This window comes from Hyla sarda, chromosome 1 (assembly GCF_029499605.1).
Source record: "Hyla sarda isolate aHylSar1 chromosome 1, aHylSar1.hap1, whole genome shotgun sequence".
Lineage (NCBI taxonomy): Eukaryota > Metazoa > Chordata > Amphibia > Anura > Hylidae > Hyla > Hyla sarda.
Window position 1 is genome coordinate 140,059,114 of NC_079189.1, and position 19,351 is coordinate 140,078,464.

The following is a 19,351-nucleotide window of genomic DNA, read 5'->3' on the forward strand; positions in this document are numbered from 1 at the left end:
CCAGCATGTAGTGGATTTGAGAGTCACCCCATCGGCAGCCCAGCAACGTGATTGCTGGGTACTTATAGGTTTCTGTGGAAGCCCGGGGGCCTTCTGCAAAAAGGAAAAAAAAGATATAGCTCTTAAAACAGGACAATTAAAAAATGAAGAAAACTGTTTGGACAATAAGGCCCACACTGGCTTGGTCACTAGGGGGTTAATCAATACAGTTCAGTTCAGCATTCACAAAATTGCAGTGGAAGTGATATGGGCTACTATCATGCCTCTGTTGTCTTGTAAAAGGTCCATCATCTTTAATGCCCTGGAACCTAGACAACTAATTCTAAGTCTGTCATTGAGAACAACAGGTAAATATTTGTAGAAGGTAGAAAGTACAGCAGAGAAATCTACACAGGACCTTGCATTCAGAGATTGCAAAGAAGTGATCTATGCGCTGTTACATGAGCATTTTGTACATAAATTTGGCATTTAACCAATTTCTTAAAGGGAGAATTTATCATAAGTTTTACCCTGATTTTTTGGTAGTAAATTGTATACAATTTTTGTGCAATGGGTGAACAACTTGAATGTAGTGCAGCGTGGTTAGTGTTTTGCAGTCATTTAAATGATGGTTCTCTGTTAGCCTGAAAAGCATATAACCATAACATAGTCTAAACTGTATATATACATATTGGGGAAATTTATCTAAACTTGTGCAGAGGAAAAGTTGACCAGTTGCCCATAGCAACCAATCAAATTGCTTCTTTCATTTACAAAAATAAAAATGAAAGAAGCAATCTGATTGGTCGCTATGGGCAACTGGTCAAATTTTCCTTTACACAGATTTTGATAAATCTCCTTCAAATTGCTTGTTCCGTTGCCTGGACAGTAAGTAGTAATAGCCTTGTTATTCTTGGGACACAAATACTTACCTTCCTCTGTGATGTGTCCGATCTCACTCCTTCCTTGCTGGATCCTCAGGTGTTCCAGAAATGTAGACTAGATAGTGAGCTGTATGTGCTAAAAAGATATATATCCAGGAGACTGCTGCTGTAGTCTCGGTTATGGGGGTGGGAGTGCTCCAGCCGGTAGCTATACACACACCAGTTTACTAAGCAGGAAGCCGAGCTACTCAACTGCAAGTGACTAGTCGCTACAGGAGGTGAAACAGTCCTTAAACTGACTTCAGCCACATTACTTGAAAAAGATCATATGGATATTTAAAGGGAAACTGACAGTGGGTTTACCATTACTAAACCACTACACGGGGTTACATTGCAGGTGAACCGTATTACAGTAAGGTATCACTCGGATGCACAGTCCTGTTCCAGAGTTACCCCTTTTATTAGTTGGCATTGTTAATTGGGAAATCCGTCTCTGCGCAATGAAGATGGGACCTGGCATACCCAGCTTCCCTGCCTCCATCCCCTCTGCAGCGCTATGCCCGCCACCTCATGAAAATTCATAAGACCCCTTCGGTCATGTGAATGCAGACAGGCATATAGGAGAAGAGGGAAAGGAGGCAGGGAAGCCGGGTATGTCGGGTCTGTCCTCCATTGCGCAAAGCCAGCCTTGACCAGATTAGCAATGCCAGCTAATACAACAGGTATCTCAGGAATCGGACTGCGGATTGGGGTAGGTGATACCTCCTTGAAATACGGTTCACCAGCACTATAACCCTACTATGAACCCGCTGTCAGTTTCACTTTAAAGGGGTACTCCGCCCCTAGACATCTTATCCCCTATCCAAAGGATAGGGGATAAGATGTCAGATCGCTGTGGTGCCGCTGCTGGGGAGCCCCGGGATCCCCGCTGCGGCACTGCGCTATCATTACAGCACAGAGCGAGTTCGCTCTGTGCGTAATGACGGGCGATACAGGGGACGGAGCCGCGTGACGTCATGGCTCCGCCCCTCATGACATCACGGCCCGTCCCCTTAATGCAAGTCTATGGCAGGGGGCGTGACGACCGCTGCGCCCCCTCCCATAGACTTGTATTGAAAGGGGCGGGCTGTGATGTCACGAGGGGCGGGGCCGTGATGTAACGATGCTCCGGCCCCTGTATTGCGCGTCATTACGTGCAGAGCGAACTCGTTCTGTGCTGTAATGATAATGGGGTGCTGCAGCAGCGATCCCCGGGGTCCCCAGCAGCGGCACTGCGGCAATCTGACATCTTATCCCCTATCCTTTAGATAGGGGATAAGATGTCTAGGGGCGGAGTACCCCTTTAACACCAAAAAAACTGGGTAAAACCAATGATGAATTCTCCCTGTAATCTTTTACCAGCAATTGCTCTTTAGTTTTGTATTATTGCATGCTTCATTGATCGGACTGTTCTTTAGGTTGATATTGACATAAAGCTTCGTGCCTGCAAAGGATCATGTGAAAATGTTCAGGTTTTTATGACCAGCCATGAGAATTACAGCTCCTGGAAGAACGATTTGAACACAATAAGAGATTTTAAAATAGATGACACCAAGACCCTGCGCAACATAGGGATTGTAACCCTACAAGTAAAAAAGAATGCCACCAGCTTCAAAGAACTCTGGCCGCTAATGGAGATGAAACAGTTGGAGACGTTTGGAAGTGGAGATCAATATAGGCTAAAACTGGAAGATGTATGAGGAGGTGACTAATGCATTATCTCAGCCCACTCCTTTATGCAATATATTTTACTCGTTGTTTTACTAACTTGATTATTATTTAAAAATGCATATTACTGTGTATTGTCCTAACCATGGGTGGCTCACAGATCTTGATAAGTACATCCAGGCATTATTGTCATTATAAGATTACATACAACAGTAACCAGTATAAAGGAATCCTGTCATAGATAGAATACCTACGTAACTCAGTGTTATAGTATGTTGCTTACCTAGATTTTTGGCGATGTCATAGCAACATGTCAGAATCTCTCATAGGCGGAGTTCAGGGTGAAAAGACCAACACCAATTGTTAAAGCGAAGGGGCAGAAGCCCTGGACCGAGCCTGCCATGCCTTTATGTTTCCGCTCAGCTGTGCTCGTAAAAGCGGATTGACTAGTCTATGGATTTGCAGAAAATTTCAGACTTTCACTGGATCCATAGACTGCTGGGGAAACAGTGGGACACAGTGCTCAGTCAATCTCTTCTACCCCTGGCGATTGGTGTCGGTCTCAGTACCCCACACCGATCACCACTTCTGACATGTCTTTATGATAGGAACACGTGTGATAACGATGTTATTTAACTTATTAGTCTACCTTTCCTTCCTTTTGTTATCTAATATTGTACTGCTATCACTATGTACTCTTTTGTGTTCTTTTGTGTTCGTTTGATAAAAAAATAAAATTGTGCAAAATTAGGTGTTTTGTGTTTATTATTTTAAAAATGTGTGTTCTGTAAGTGTATATTTTAACTTTAAAGAGAATCTGTCCTATGGTTTCACATGGTGTAACTAATCATACCCCCTCTACAGGAATAGCTTTAGATTTATAACCTTCTGCTTGTGAGATGAGCAATCTGCATTTTTTCCTTTGTTCAGAGGAGCAACAAGTGCCCACTGGGTGGGGCACAAGTGCCCAGATTTGTCATATCCTATCGCTGCTTGCCTCTTTCTTCTACATTTGATTGACAGCCTATATCCTGTGTGCTGTAGGAAATATGGAAATGCCATATCCTATCACTTAAGACACTTAAGACAATCTTCTTGACAAGTCTTCCACTAAAGCCCTTGTCTTATCATCACAGAACTGGTATGTATCACAGCCCTGAATGAATCATCAAAAGCACACCCTGCGTTTGGTACTTTACTGCTCAAATGCCACTGGTCCCCAAACTGGGATAACTATGCCCACAACCATACACTTATCCTTTATATGGCTAAATGCTATCAGCCCCAGACCACTAAGGATTCTCTTACTTCTTAGCAGTGATCTCCTCTTTTGTTCCACACAGGCCTCATCATCATAATCAATGATCTGTGGGTCACAATCTCCACAGCACAGTCTTTCTATCCCTCCTTTTCCAACTCACAGAGGAACAAGCTTGCTTAGTTTATTAGGCAGTTGCGCAGTCACATAGTAGTCAGGCCCTGGACCTCTTATGACTTAACACACTCCTCTACATAGCACTTTATCTCCTCCATATGGGCTCTTAACATCCATGCATCACAAAATGTTGTTGCATCACCATGCATGATCTCCTAGCCCATGTCTGGCTCCCCTCATATCTGAATATGCATGTCTCTGGCTGTTGGCCACAAGCACAAATCCCAAGAAAATAGAAAAATATCCAATCCACATGGAAGTAATTTGACAAAGCAAACATACCAGCACCTGATAACCCGGTGGCAACCCTAGTGCTGGGCCAGATGTTGCCTCCCTTAAAGGGTACTCCGGCGCTAAGACATCTTATCCCCTATCCAAAGGAGGGGATCCCCGTGATCTTTCACGCAGCACCCCGTTACCATCTGATGACTGCCGATCACGGGGCCGGAGTATTGGGACATCACGACTCCGCCCCTGTGTGACGTCACACAAGGTGGAGCCATTACATCACAATACTTTCTAACTAAAGGAGAACTCCAGCCATAACTTATCCCCTATCCACAGGATAGGGGATAAATAGCTGATCGCAAGGAATCAGACCAATGGGACTCCCTGCTATCTCTAGAACAGAACCCATCTGTCAGTGAGGAGCGCGCTTGGTAGACGGTATGCGATCCATTCATTTCTATGGGAGCGCTAAAGAGACCAGAGTACAGCACTCAGAATGTGATGTGTTTGGGGCCTTAAACATTTTAGATGATAGAATTCTGATAAATAACCTTTAGTCCTTTTAATATGTGAACAGTGACTCATTTGCTAAACCCGAACATTTTGTTTCTTTTTGTTCACTTTGAGCAAAGACTTAACTCCTGTTTACATTGGAGTTCGATGTTCTCAGTGGACACTGTGTCTGCCAAAAGTGACTTTAAAATCAATATTTTGTTAGTGAAACAAACAAACTAAAAATTTGAACTAGATCTCAACTACAACTTAATACAATTTAGTTTTATGTATAGCATTCATAATGCATTTACTTTAATGTTCTAGCGTATAGAGCCTACAGATAAACAAATTATGAAAGGTAAAGAATATACAGTGAATTTTGGGGTGCCCACCTCCTTAATAGGATGGCCCTAACCACAGTGACAGAACCAACTTTACTACATTGCATGGCGTAGTAAAGATTAATACAAGAAACAACACTGTACAGGAGTCAGGAAAGCAGGTCAGGACATAATGAGTTAACAGGCATAGCACAAAAAACCCACAATGGATAAACAGAAAAGCAGTAAAGAGTAACCAGATGTGCCAAATCCAAACCTAGAAAGCTTGCAGTACAAATACAGAAAATAGAAGAATAGTCAGGTCACTTAGCCAAGGGTCACAGAATAGATCACGCAACAAGACGTACAAAAAATAGTACAGAAAGAACTCAAAGACGGGCAAAGAATAACAGACTGGCTGAGTATTGGTATCCACCTGAGAAGGGCATGGATGCCAAGACCAGATGTAATTGCTCGTGGTCCAAACCGCCTGATTGGCCTGGGTGTCGACACAGCAAAGGCGTCCTTAGCAGTGGCACTGCTATTGGGGTAGGTGAACGGGCGCCGGAGAGTGGACAGTTAATTGGTCGCATGTCACTCAGATCTCATCTGGTCCCTGTGTGGAGCAGCAGGGGGCGTTGTTGACGTGCCTGACATGCGTCCCTTACATCTAAGCCAGAGTGCAGCGCCCAAGAAGAGCACTGAGTAAGCCACAAGATTGAGGAGTGACTGTGCCTGGTGTGAATCAGTTACCCCTATTAATTTGTTTCCTATCATCCAGTCCATGCAACATTGTTTAACCCCTTAAGGACATAGAATATATATGTACGCCTTGGTGATCTGGTACGTAAAGGGGTACTCCGCTGCTCAGCGTTTGGAGCAAATGGTTCCGAATGTTGGAGCCAAGCCCCATCCCATATACTTGCATTGAGGGGGCGGGGTGTGAAGTCATGATGGGCGAGGCTACGACATCACAAGCTCCCGGAGTTGGCTCCAGCGTATGGAACAGCTTGTTCCAAATGCTGAGCAGCGGAGTACCCCTTTATCACCCCAGAATGTACATTTATGTCCTTTACATAAAATGAGCACAGGAGCTGCACTGGCTTCATGCAAGGCAGGTCCTAGTTTCTATTAGCCAGGGACCTGATGGAAATGGTTTACATTAGCAATCACCCCTCAGATGCCACAATCAATACTGATAACAGCATCTAAAGCAAAGCAAAAGTGCTAATGGTTGATTAGATCACCTGTAGCACGACCATGGGGATCCCATCAGCCAAGATACTACCTACTTACTAGTCGCAGTACCTAATGGCGGCATTACCTGCAACCTACCAGGGGGCATTGCCTGCTAGCTACTTGGGGCATCACTATTTACCTACTGGCGGCATTACCTAATAGAGGATGGGAACAGGTGGGGAATGTGCTAAAAAAAAAGTGTGGAGCCTAATGTGTTAGTTGTCTTGCAGATTCGGTGGTGATGAATCATGGTTAGAAGAAGACTTCATGGCAGTCTGAGCAAAACAAAGAAGGAAAGGAAAGAGAATGACTCCAAAGAGATGCCTCTTGTGAGTCAGTTGAAGTAACTGCACTGTAACCACTTATACGGTTTGCAGAGTATGTGTAGAGCTATGGTCTTGTTATTCTTGTCCTGTGGTTTTAAATATATTTTTCATAGATAATAGGTAAGATAGTGTAGGGGCCCTGGGGGGGGTGGACTTGGGGCTATACTGAGGCTTTGAGCTGTGAAAGAGGCCCCAAAATTTCTCAGCCTCCCAGTGCAATACAATGGCCTCTGCAAGGATTACAGAGAATGTCCAGTAACCTTTCTCATTCATGTCAATGGGATAGCTCCAGTCTATTGTTGCCTGTGTCCACGGGTTTGCTGTAAAGATAATCTCTAAATGCTATTGCTAGAAATGAAATTACAATAACATTACAATTGGAAAATATAAATATATTTAAAAAAAGAACATGTCTTAGTATCTGGCTTTAAGCGGTAATAAAAATCTAGGCAATACATTCCATTCAAACTTTTTTCTACTTTGGAGTGGATATGTCAAATAAGTGACACATGTCAATCAGTCATAGTGGATCATTGTAGACTATTGCATATTATACAGTGCTGTCAATACTAATACAATGATGCTGAGGACATATTGCCTTGCCCTTTCCTGCTAGTAGATGTTAAGGGTTAATAACATTGTGGTTTAAACTATATTCCTTACACCTTAGTGGTTTCAATGGTTGAATATCACAGCAAATTAAACGTGGCTTTGTGCCCATCGTTGTACATAAATACAAACAGGAACTTTGAAAACCTAACAAAAAGTTGTGATCCAAAGTTCAGGTATTTATTGATTTTGTTTCAGCAAATAAGCTGTTTAAATGTCAAAGGGGAACTGCCAAAATGTTAACATAATGTGAGATAAGACAACGGTTCATCTCAGCACATTCTATGCTGAAACTTGACTAAGCATTGCCAAAATCTTGTGGCCCATGCAGCTTTCCAACTAAAATGTTTTCTATGTAGTACATAGTAGTCTGCCCTGTGGAGTCAATAACATGATGTGGTATCCAGTAAGTGTCATTCTAATTGACATGTACAGGATTATAGAATCATGGCTTCTATATACAAGGGCCAAAAGGAAGAGTCTGCAAAGCAGTGCTTGTAGTGCCAGCACAAAATATTTTCCAATGATATATGACCCTATAGGGCCATGCAATATATCTTCATATGCCCTATGATTTCATACAGAGGTATACATCTTTTTTTTCTGAAGGATTCATACAAATTCTTTATCATAGAACCTATAATAAAACTATGGCCAGGGATGTTGTCTGAGGGCCTGGTGGGGTGAAGGGCCAAGGGACACTTGTCCTGGTTCTCCTGGATGGCTAGAACTGCTTTCAGCTCACACACATACAGCAGAAAGCCTCCTCTCTGTGTGAGTCACTGAGGAGATTGCTGTGTGGGACAGGTGGGTATGTCTTTTTGTTTTGTTTTTTATTTTAACTTGGCAGGGAGCCACATTCCTGGCTGCCTTCACATACCTGACAGGCTAACCTGGCCCACATACATGGGTGGCTAACCTGGCCCACATACCTGGCTGACTGACATTGCCCACATACCTGGCTGCCCAACCTGGCCCACATGCCTTGTTGCCTAACTACCTACCTACATATCTGGTTACCTAACTACCTTCATACCTGGCCTACATACCTGTCTGCCTAACTGCTTGCCTACATACCTGGCTACCTAACTGCCTGGCTACATAACTACCTACTTACATATCTAGCTACATAACTACCTAACCACCTACATTCCTGGCTACCTAACTACATACCTGGCTACCTTACTACCTGGCTACATAACTACCTACCTACATATCTACCTACGTAACTACCTAACCACCTACATACCTGGCTACCTAACTATATACCTGACTACTTATCTACATACCTGGATGCCTAATTACCTACCTACATACCTAGCTAGCTAACTACCTACCTAACAGTTAGCTGTCTGGGCATGCTGGGAGTTGTAGTTTTGCAACATCTGGAGGTCCACAGTTTGGAGACCACTGTGCAGTGGTCTCTAAACTATAGCTCTCCAGATGTTGCAAAACTGCAACTCCCAGCATGCCTAAACAGCAAACAGCTGTCTCTGCATGCTGGGAGTTGTAGTTGTGTACCTCCAGCTGTTGCATAACTACATCTCCCAGCATGCCTTTCGGCGATCAGTACATGCTGGGAGTTGAAGTTATGCAACAGCTGGAGGCACACTGGTTGTAAAATACTGAGTTAGGTAACAGAACCTAACTGAAGGTTTTCCAACCAGTGTGCCTCCAGCTGTTGCAAAAGTACAACTCCCAGCATGCACGGTCTGTCAGTACATGCTGGGAGTTGTAGTTTTGAAACAGCTGGAGGTTTGCCCCCCCATGTGAACGTACATGGTACATTCACACTGGCGGGTTTACAGTAAGTTTACTACTTCAAGTATGAGCTGCTGCAAATTTTTCGCCGCAGCGCAAACTCCTAGCGGTAAATTCACTGTAAACCTGCGCTCGTGTGAACGTACCCTAAAAACACTACACTGACACATAATAAAGGGTAAAACACTACATATACACCCCCTTACACTGTCCCCCCAATAAAAATAAAAAACGTATTGTACGGCAGTGTTTCCAAAACAGAGCCTCCAGCTGTTGCAAAACAACAACTCACAGCATTTCCGGACAGCCACTGACTGTCCAGGCTTGCTGGGAGTTTAGCAACAGCTGGAGGCACCCTGTTTGGGAATCACTGGCGTAGAATACCCCTATGTCCACCCCTGTGCAATCCCTAATTTAGTCCTCAAATGCGCATGGCGCTCTCTCACTTCGTATTTCAAGGAAACAGTTTAGTGCCACATATGGGGTATTTCTGTACTCGGGAGAAATTGCACTACTAATTTTGGGGGCTTTTTTTCCTTTTACCCCTTATGAAAAAGAAAAGTTGGGGTTTACACTAACATGCTGGTGTTGTCCTTTACTTTTTATTTTCACGAAAGGTAAAAGGAAAAAAAGACCCCCAAAATCTGTAACGCAATTTCTCCTGAGTACGGAAATACCCCATATGTGGGCGTAAAATGTTCTGCGGACGCACAACAAGGCTCAGGAGTGAGAGCGCACCATGTACATTTAAGACCTAAATTGGTGATTTGCACAGGGGTGGATGATTTTACAGCGGTTCTGACATAAACCCCAAAAAATAAATACCCACATGTGACCCCATTTTGGAAACGACACCCCTCACGGAACGTAACTAGGGGTATAGTGAGCCTTAACACCTCACAGGTGTTTGACGAATGTTCATTAAAGTTGGATGGGAAAATGAAAACAAAAATTATTTTTTTCACTAAAATGCTGGTGTCACCCTAAATTTTTCATTTTCACAAGGGAAAATAGTGGAGCGGGACAGCTGCCGCTCCACCATGCTATAGGACTGGAGGCCCCCCCTCCTGGATCCGCCGTCCTGCTCCAGGCTCTCGCACTGCTGGCCCGGCCGGCCAACAGGGCGAGCTGCTGAATCAGGATAGGGGCAGGAAGACGGCCCGGCAGAACAATTGCTTGATTTGCCTGTCCTGTAGCGATGGGCCTGCGCATAAGAGGGACTATCATGGATATATATACACAACTCTGAGAGGCAGCTTGAATGCCTCTCCTGCTAGAGCTGGGAGATGAAACAACCGACACACCACAAGTGCCAGGAGCTCTTAAAGGGGCAGTCTCAAATTCCCAAAGCTTCAGAATGTATTATCCAACTGGCCTCCTTCCTCAGTAGTTTTTAATGCGATCACCTCCAAAGCAAGAACTATTGTTTTGAGATTGTTGACTGCTAAATATGTCTCTACTAAGCACTTGAAGACATTGTTGATAAGAGGCACATTATTGAACTGTAAGGCTTTGTTCACATCAGGGTTATGAATGGAGCTTCATTACAGATGTTGATAATGGACCTGGACTGAGTGTGTGACAACATCCTGACAGGCCCCATTGACTTTGAATGGGGTCCTTTGTGTTTGTTTGATGTCAGTTATTTTCCAGGATTCTAGCAGATAAAACCTTACCTGTAGGATTTTTTTTCTCTGTTAATGAGCGAAGCCTTAGAATTTTTTGGGAGAATTGGTTACACAAGGGCACTCACAGATGGTTAACAGGCTGCATACAGATGATTGTTTGATCTGACAACAAGCACAAGCAGCTCCCAGTTTTCTTTTCCCCATCAGACAGACATGTCATATGTCATAGCTGAAATTATTTACTCGGTTTTGTTTTGTGCAAAGTTACCCATTTCCTTCAAAATACATAGGCCCAGATTTATTAAAGAATGTCTACGGTAGAGCTATTTTCCCACATTTATTTGGGTGGTGGGTTTGACTAGCGCGTATCTTATTTATCAAGAAGGTGCAGCAGGATGATGAATTTTGGTCAGCTCTGCTGTGGTGGGAAAAGCTCTACCACATACACTTTTTCTAGATGCTTGTGAGGGAGGGAAGTAGACACTTTCCCGGGTCCTGAATTTGGCAGGTTAGGTGTTTTTACTTACTTTCACAGAGCTGCCGGGACATTTTTACTTGCATTTTAGACGCTAAAATCAAATTTGATTACGGTGTCTAAGGGGTTAAAGCTGGGCATTACCTTGATCGGTGATGTCTGGCATTAGAGAGCCACCAAGACCACCCAGCTATGACCCGCGCTCAGCTCCTGAGCGTGTGTCATAGAAGCCGAGTGGGAGGCTGTCGTCCACAAGAGGTTAAAGGTTGAATTGCGAAAGATAGTGATTCTTTGTGCCTAAAAAAGTACCTTTGCACACAAAATAGCAACTTTTGTCAAAAATGGCAAACGATAAATACGTGACCACTGCATGGTCAAAAAGAAAAAGTTCTACGGGTAGGCAAAAAGAGTCAAACAGTCTATATCAAAAGACGCATAAAAGTAGCTAAATATGCTGCTTGCGCCTGAACTGCGCCAAAACATAGACAAAAAAATGCTCTAAAAGCAATGATAAATCTCCATAATGTCTTCCATAAATCTCAACTTAAAAATCATATTCCTCTTAACCCCAAACCTCCAACTCCAGTTGAGGTTTCCAAGATTTTGGATTCACAGGGGTTACGAGGATCTCTGCAATACCTTGTTCACTGAAAGGGCTATGGTTCTGAAGAAAGGTCCTTGGTTTTGGATAGGTCAATTCTTGATGATTCTTGAGTCCACAGGTTTCAAAAGCAGTTCCCATTTAGGCTAGGGCTTTATTGGGCTTTCTGTAACTTTAAATATTGATTTTAAAGGGGTACTCCACCCCTAGACATCTTATCCCCTATCCAAAGGATAGGGGATGTCTGATCGCGGGGGTCCCACCGCTGGGAACCTCTGCGATCTCTCCTGCAGCACCCTCTGTCATCTAGTGCACGGAGCAAACTTCGGCTTGTGACGTCACAACCTGCCCCCTCAATGCAAGTCTATGGGAGGGGGCGTGGCGGCCGTCCCAGTGGTGGGACCTCTGTGATTATACATCATATCCCCTATTCTTTGGATAGGGGATAAGATGTCTAGGGGCAGAGTACCCCTTTAATTATCGATATACAGGTGCAGTCCAAATACATTTGTATGTGATATTGTGGACTACAACTCTCACTCCATAGTTAATACAAAAAAAGAATGAAACAAAACAAAAACATAAACTCACCTGTCCAATGCAACAATCTCCTCAGGTCTTCTTTGGCCGGCCATGTTCTTAAGCCTCCACAGTGCAGGGGCAGATGAGTGACGTCATCGGCGCCTGTACTGCTTGCTGCGTGGGGCGGAGGTCAGGTCTCTTCTCAGTGTAAGCAGCAGATGCGGCTGAAACAGAGAGGAGGCTTTCTGCTGTATGCGCGTGAGCCGCTCATACAGCTGAAAGCAGTGCTCGCCTGCCTGGGGATCCAGGACAAGTGTCCTGGATCCCTAGTAGCAATGGCGGCGGGCCTTTTACCCCGCCGGGCAGTCCGCCCCTGGGTACTGTAATATACTTCAGGAGCAACATACTGCAACAGGGGCAGCACCCGTGACTCCCCCTCATCTGTGCCACTGTGTGGCTCTCCCTGTTGCTACAGAGCAGAAGTGCCAGGCCAGTCACACTCAGCCCTGGTGTCCCATGATTTACCAGTTTGGGCTATTTGAACACCACAGTTGCATGCTTGTATCTAAACTGACCTGCTATTAGCCTGACCTTCTGCTTAGTTTGTTGTTTACTCTTTCTGGCTGCTGATTTGGACCCTGCCATGCCCTCCTGGCTCCTGAACCTTGGACTGAATGTTGACTCGGACTGAATGTTGTACTGGTGTCTACCATTATATGGTCACTATATGGGGGTTATACTGGTCTTCATATAGTGAATTTTATTCAGTAACAGTTTGGTAATATTATTCATTCACTGAGTGGTAAGTATGACAATCATAAAGTGGAAGTATTATGTGGCCTTATATATAGTGGTACTATTGGTAATATTAGTCTTGTTTAGTATGTTATGCTAGGTAACAATATGGAAGTAATAGTTAAAGGGAACATAGTGATTGATGTCCTATTCTAAGGATAAGCCCTCAATATCTAATTGGTGGGGAGCCAACACCTGACACCCCATTGATCAGCTGTTCAGCAGAGCAACGGTATCTGGCTGAACAAGTAAACAGAGCTAGAAGACCTGGCTTTATACAATGTGTAAGCAGTAATTTGTGGAAAATTGTTATCATTGTATGGTGGTAATATTGCTCCTGGTATAGTGGTATTATATAAGAAGCATGCACAGTATATATTCATTGTATTTGCTTTACCAAAACATATGTCTTGGGGCTTGAACCCCCAATCATACTGTGATCAGCTTAACATCCAGATACCCTTATAATAAAAAGGTATTGTCTACAGCCCCTTTAAAAATGATATCCCAGAATGCTTATGTATTGTTGTCTGGTTCCTTTTTGTCAGTTGTATTTTTAGTTGTTCCTGATATATTTAGGTGCCTGTTTTATTTTAAGAATAGACATCATGATGCGCAGTCATACTGGTGTCCACTTTAAATCAGCTTCTCAGAAACTGGAGAACAATAGATTAAACTATTGTATAAACATGTTCAACCATCAATAACAGGTAATAGTTTTATTTCGAGTCTCAGTCAACCTAATTGAAAAGTGGCAACTAATACAGCTGTGGCTTTAGTGTTGAGACTTTTGCAAAAATGCTCACTGCCATAAAAAAACAAAACAAAAAGACAAAAAAAGGTATATATATATATATATATATATATATATATATATATATATATATTGCTAAAATTGTATGTAAATGTAATAATTAAACATCGGGTTCTTGCTCCAACTGAGCTGTTACATTTTATATTTTGGATAGAAATACAATGTTTTTTGTTCATAACTACAGACAGTTCCTCGAAAAACAAACAGTTTAAGAAATCAGTCACTTCAACTTTTATTTTAATATCTTTATTGTCACACAGCTTTGAAGTGACATCACCATCACATGTTTCACTGAATGACCTCGTCCTTTATATGATCATTGTGCTCTTGCACTTAGAGTTGCCGTGAAAATCAAATATTTAGTCATTAATAAGAAAACTTTGGCAAATTATTTCCCTTGTGACATCACTATAATTCTTATATAACTGCACCGAGCAGTGTGAGATTGCACCATGTTGTGAAATGTTAACAAATGTCTTGCTTATGGTTTCTACTGTGGGCAAATGTATGGATTGAAGGCCCTAAGTGTAGGACGTTTTGCCTCACACATTCCACATATACTTAATTGTCTTTCCAACAGGTAATTCTAGAACAATGTATAGAATAACATCTTGATAGGACGGGACTTAAAGTGTTCCATGTTTTTGATGAAATCTTTTTGCATCTTACATGTTGCTGTCTTGTTGTTTCAGGCACCAAATGGCATGTTTTTAACTGGTGAAGTATGGGCGGATTTTTATGCTCATCCTCTTCATTGAATACCAGGATCTTTTCCAGTTCATCCATACAACACCATCATCTGTGCCATGTTTTGCCATATCATATGTGTAATGTCCTCCCCAGTAATATCTGCCATTTGGATTAGCAGAGTGGCATCTGTTATACCACCAACCACCACCATCTTCTTTGGCGCACTGTTTGTTTGGATCTGAGTGCAACCTAGAAATAAAACATTACAATCAATAGGTCTGAAATCATGAACATCATAAATTTTATATATATATATATATATATATATATATATATATATATATATATATATATATATATATATAAAAACAACAATATTGGAATTTGCAGAGAGCACACACTGTTTTGCGGATCTGTGGACCGTTTTCCTGTGACCCCCTGGGGCAGCCCACATTGAAAAGACATAATTTGCAATCTGAATTAACATTTAAGGGGTTTAAGTGAAAAAAGGAATGTGACTATTTTAAGTTATTAGCCATGGCAGAAATTTTTGAGGAATTAATATTAGGCTATAGCTCACAGAACAGATGAATACTGTGGGTAGGAAAATGCAGAGTAGGTTCTATACATACCAGCCATCATTATCTCTGTCGTGTGTACTGAAAAACATGCCATTATGTATTGTCATGGTTCTGTTTTCTCCCCTCAGTTCTGAAGCGCCTTCCAAGAGAGCATTTCCAGCATTACCCTGATAGCCACTGACAGAGAGCTGATATTTATTTGCTTCATTCTGCACGGTGAAACTAGTGTACTTGGCTGAAACTTTGTTGCCATCCCAGTCTTCCATTTCAATCAAAGCTTCGGTGGGCCCAAGGTTAGTAAGCTGGCTAATTCTCTCATTGCCCAGCCAGTATTCACCTGTAGAAAGTCAGACATTGTTATGTTTCATTACAAAAATTGCATGGAACTTTACAAAGTATTTTAATACTGTTTCCTACAACTAAATGTATAAGTTTTCCATATATGGAGGACCCTTAGCAGAATAAAGACTGTCTGTTAGGACAGTATGTGTTATTTATATGGTGCTGTAAACAAGGAAAAATATGTAAAGTTGACATATATAAAATATTCTACTATGTAAGGTTGAACGCTACGGTCACCCGTTTTCATTATTTAGCTCTTTCATAGAAACATAACAATTAAAATAATGTCAGTACTGGATCTCTTCAATGCTATGCACCAACAATACCCAATGGAAATCCTCGACTTTCATAAAGTCTGTTGGGTTTCTGTCAAGAAACTGGACAATATATAGCACTGTATGCTGCAATATTTTGTTTGGGACTTTTGACAGAATGCAGCGGTGAACAAAGCCTAATATATATTTACCTTATACTGCATTTCTGCTGCTTTAAAGGACCAAGCTAAAGACATATATGACACAGTCTAAAAAAGAGGGGTCTCGTCTGAGGGACTCTTGACTATACTGGGAAGGAACATTTTCTAATCCATAAAATTAATAGTGGCCAAAGATTTATTCTCCATATGAAAGAATGTAATTAGAATTTTACTGTATTTTAACCAGTGATCATAGTCCACAGTAGGAAGGTAACTAATATGTACCTGGTGTATCACAGACTTTTTTGTCTCCACTAAAAGCAATATTTCCGAATCCATTTTTATAGCCATCCCATGGTCTTCCAAAGTTAACACTGCCATCTTGTCTGTTCTGGATCAATGTCCATCCTAAAAAAAATATTTTGTTATTTTCATAACAAAATGTCATTGCATCGCATTGTATAACTTGAGTGAGACTATTGTCAATGTATCTAATATAACTGAAACAGCCTCTGTGCATGTGTTGTCAATTTGGGAATAGACAAAAGCCAATGCCAAATACCTTCTACTTATCTCTCATGAGAACAAAGGATCATTTGAATTCTTAAGGTCCACAAACACATTAGAAAGAAGTCACCTGAATCTGACGACTTAGTCAGGACTGGTCATCTAATGTGTTACCTTCGAGACGCTCTGCCAACAGATGATGTCAGAGTTAGAAGGATTGGGCATGTTCAAGTTCAACCGTCTGACCCTATTGTTCTCAGTGAAAAAAACTACCACCAGAAGATTCTGCCAGTGACTTAACCCTCGTTTCTCCACTTTGAACAAATTAATGTTTGGCCAAGACCCACTTTCAATTGTATAGTAGGAACTGGATGATTCTTCTTTACATCAACATCTGTCATAGGAATAGAGTGGGAAGGCTGTTCCTTACATCTAGTCCCATTGAATCACTGATTCAGGCCAATGTTTGCCTAATGTGTATCCCTGGAATCAGTTGTGTGCATGTTTTATGACTTTGTTACACCACATGTTTTAAAATAAAGAAATAAAGTGACTATTTGTTTGGCACCATATGCTGGATATTTACATTTTACTTCTTAATAAATCACCTGTGGAACAGCCAGAGCTTTTCTCCATGCATTTGTGGACTTATTTTCAGGCCCAGAACCCTACAGACAGGTGAGCTGATTTTACATCCAGTTGCTTGGGGATCTCTTTGTTTTATAATGTGTATTGGCACCTAAACTGTCACTGCTTATCAAGTGTTTATCAATCAGTATATTCCCTAACCAAATGCACTTAAAAAAAACAACAACTTTTGAAATGTTACATTAACATGTCAAAAGCTTTGAGCAGTTGGGGACTGGGTGTTCAGACCCGTACTGATCATTAGATAGAGCCAGGAGAAGAATGCAGCTGAGCGCTCCACTGCCTGGCTAACTGCGATCTCCATCACAGCAGGAGATGGGCTCCATAGGCTTACAATGAAACCCATCACTTTTAGCTAGACAGAAAAGGCAGTGAGCCAATGAGTGAGCGAATGCTTCTCCCATCTCTATCTAACAATCATGGAGGTCTGACCCCAACTAATCAAAACTTTTGACATATCTAAGTGACATGTCAAAAGTTTTTTTTTAAGTTTCAGGACACTTTAATGCAAAGAAAACCCTTATATTGAAAAAACAGAGAGGTTGTAGATTATGGCTCTCCACCAGTTACAGAAGTAAATTTATTACTGGCATCCTTACCGCCATCTTGTGTGGTCATATCACAATAAACTTTGTATGGTCTGAAGAATCCATCTGGCTGTATGAGATACATCTCTGATGTCTCACCACCTTTCCTAAAGACTTCTTCACACTCTGTAATTATACATTAAAAACAATAATTTGCCGGTGAACAGCAAGAATATAGATCAAAAATGTGTAATATGCATGTAGACTCTGTAAAGTTATCAAAATATTAGAGCAACTGAGCTACAGGACGTTCTTTTGCTCATCCTAAATCTTGTATTGTTTCAACAGCTGGATACAAATGTGAGAAGCAGTAGACAGTACCTTTGCCAGATACCACTGGAATGTTGCAAGTTGTAGTACAAGGAGTTCTGCAGTTCTCCACCTGGGAGGAAATTGTGGCTTCTAGTTTCTGGATTTTGGATCTTAGATTCTCTAGGACTTGGCGGAGGATGCGGATGTTAGATGGAATATTGGTATCTACATTCTCCTTGATATAATTGTACTGTTCTTCCAGGTCTACATTGTATTCATTAATAACATTCTCATTTCCTGGAAAGAAAATATTTCACATTTACACAGTGTACTGCTTTACAAAAGCATTGACTTCAGTAGCACATCTGCAACTTTGGTAAATTATCACAGGGGCAAAAAGAAAAGCTATACCAAGATTGAAGAATATTTATACAAAGGTACCAAGTACTCAAAAAAGGTTCTACATATTGATTTGATATATGCTACTATTTTAAAGAGTAACTCAAAATAATGCAAAAATATCATCAAAAATTTAGAGAAACAGATTTTCTTTAAATCAGCTAAAAAAGGTTTATCTGGGGAGCAGGAAAAGTAGAATCTGTTCCGCTTATCAGTGCTCGACTTCTGCCCTCGGCACATCTTCCACTCCGCCATGATAACATCATGGAGCCAGTGGAAGTTATAGACCTTGCGCTCCCCCACCTTCTGTTTTAGGATGCCCTACAGATGCTAGATAGGGTTTAGGTCTGGAGCCATGCTTGGCCAGTCCATTATCTCTACCCTCAGCTTCTATAGCAAGGCACTGGTTGTCTTGAAGGTGTGTTTGGGGTCATTACATGTTAGAATATTGCCCTGCGGCCCAGTCTCCAAAGAGTTCTTTGTCATGAGGTGCTATGTTGAACTTCCAGGGACCTGTATAAGAGAGAGTGTGAAAGTAACACTAACAAGTCACATGACACTGGAGAGGGGAAATGGCTAATTGGGCCACTTGTTTACTTATCAGCCAATGAATTTCTTGTAGTTCTTTTTCCGGTCTGTATTTATGCTGCACATACACTTTACTTGTAGGCCTCATAAGGGGAATGTATATAAGTCATATGTTAAAAGGGTACTCCACTCCTAGACATCTTATCCCTTATAGAAAGGATAGGGATAAGATGCCAGATCGCAGGGCTCCCGCTGCTGGGGACTACCGGGATCTCGGCTGCACCCACCCACCTGTCAGGACATTGAGCGAATGTGCTTTAACAATAGCCATTTACTATTATAAGAATTAAAAAATTGTTGACAAAAAATGTACCTGTAGAAAGGAAATAAAATTTGCAATGATGGAAAGGTTGGTTTGGGAAATCACTATCCCCTATTCACACAGTATAAATGAACAAACAATAGCCAATAATATCATCTAGTAAAGTTTGTGAAAAAGCGTCTGTCAGTACAAACACATTGTATAAAAAAATAGATGTAATTCAAACATTGGAATTACTGCTGTTTTTTTTTTTATCCAATGT

At 41.7% G+C, this 19,351-nt stretch overlaps 1 protein-coding gene across 1 annotated transcript in view; it reads right to left on the bottom strand.

Annotated features, from left to right (window-relative positions):
- Window positions 1-14,084: 14,084 nt before the first annotated feature.
- The window catches only part of FGB (fibrinogen beta chain), a 28,351-nt gene continuing 23,084 nt past the window's right edge, over window positions 14,085-19,351 (bottom strand). Inside the window, exons 5-9 of the mRNA XM_056562400.1 lie at window positions 17,910-18,137; window positions 17,601-17,714; window positions 16,132-16,254; window positions 15,141-15,426; window positions 14,085-14,757 (exon numbers count right to left, since the gene is read on the bottom strand). Of these exons, the coding sequence (XP_056418375.1) occupies window positions 14,529-14,757; window positions 15,141-15,426; window positions 16,132-16,254; window positions 17,601-17,714; window positions 17,910-18,137 (980 nt within the window). The 3' untranslated portion in view covers window positions 14,085-14,528. The remainder of the gene's footprint in view (window positions 14,758-15,140; window positions 15,427-16,131; window positions 16,255-17,600; window positions 17,715-17,909; window positions 18,138-19,351) is intronic.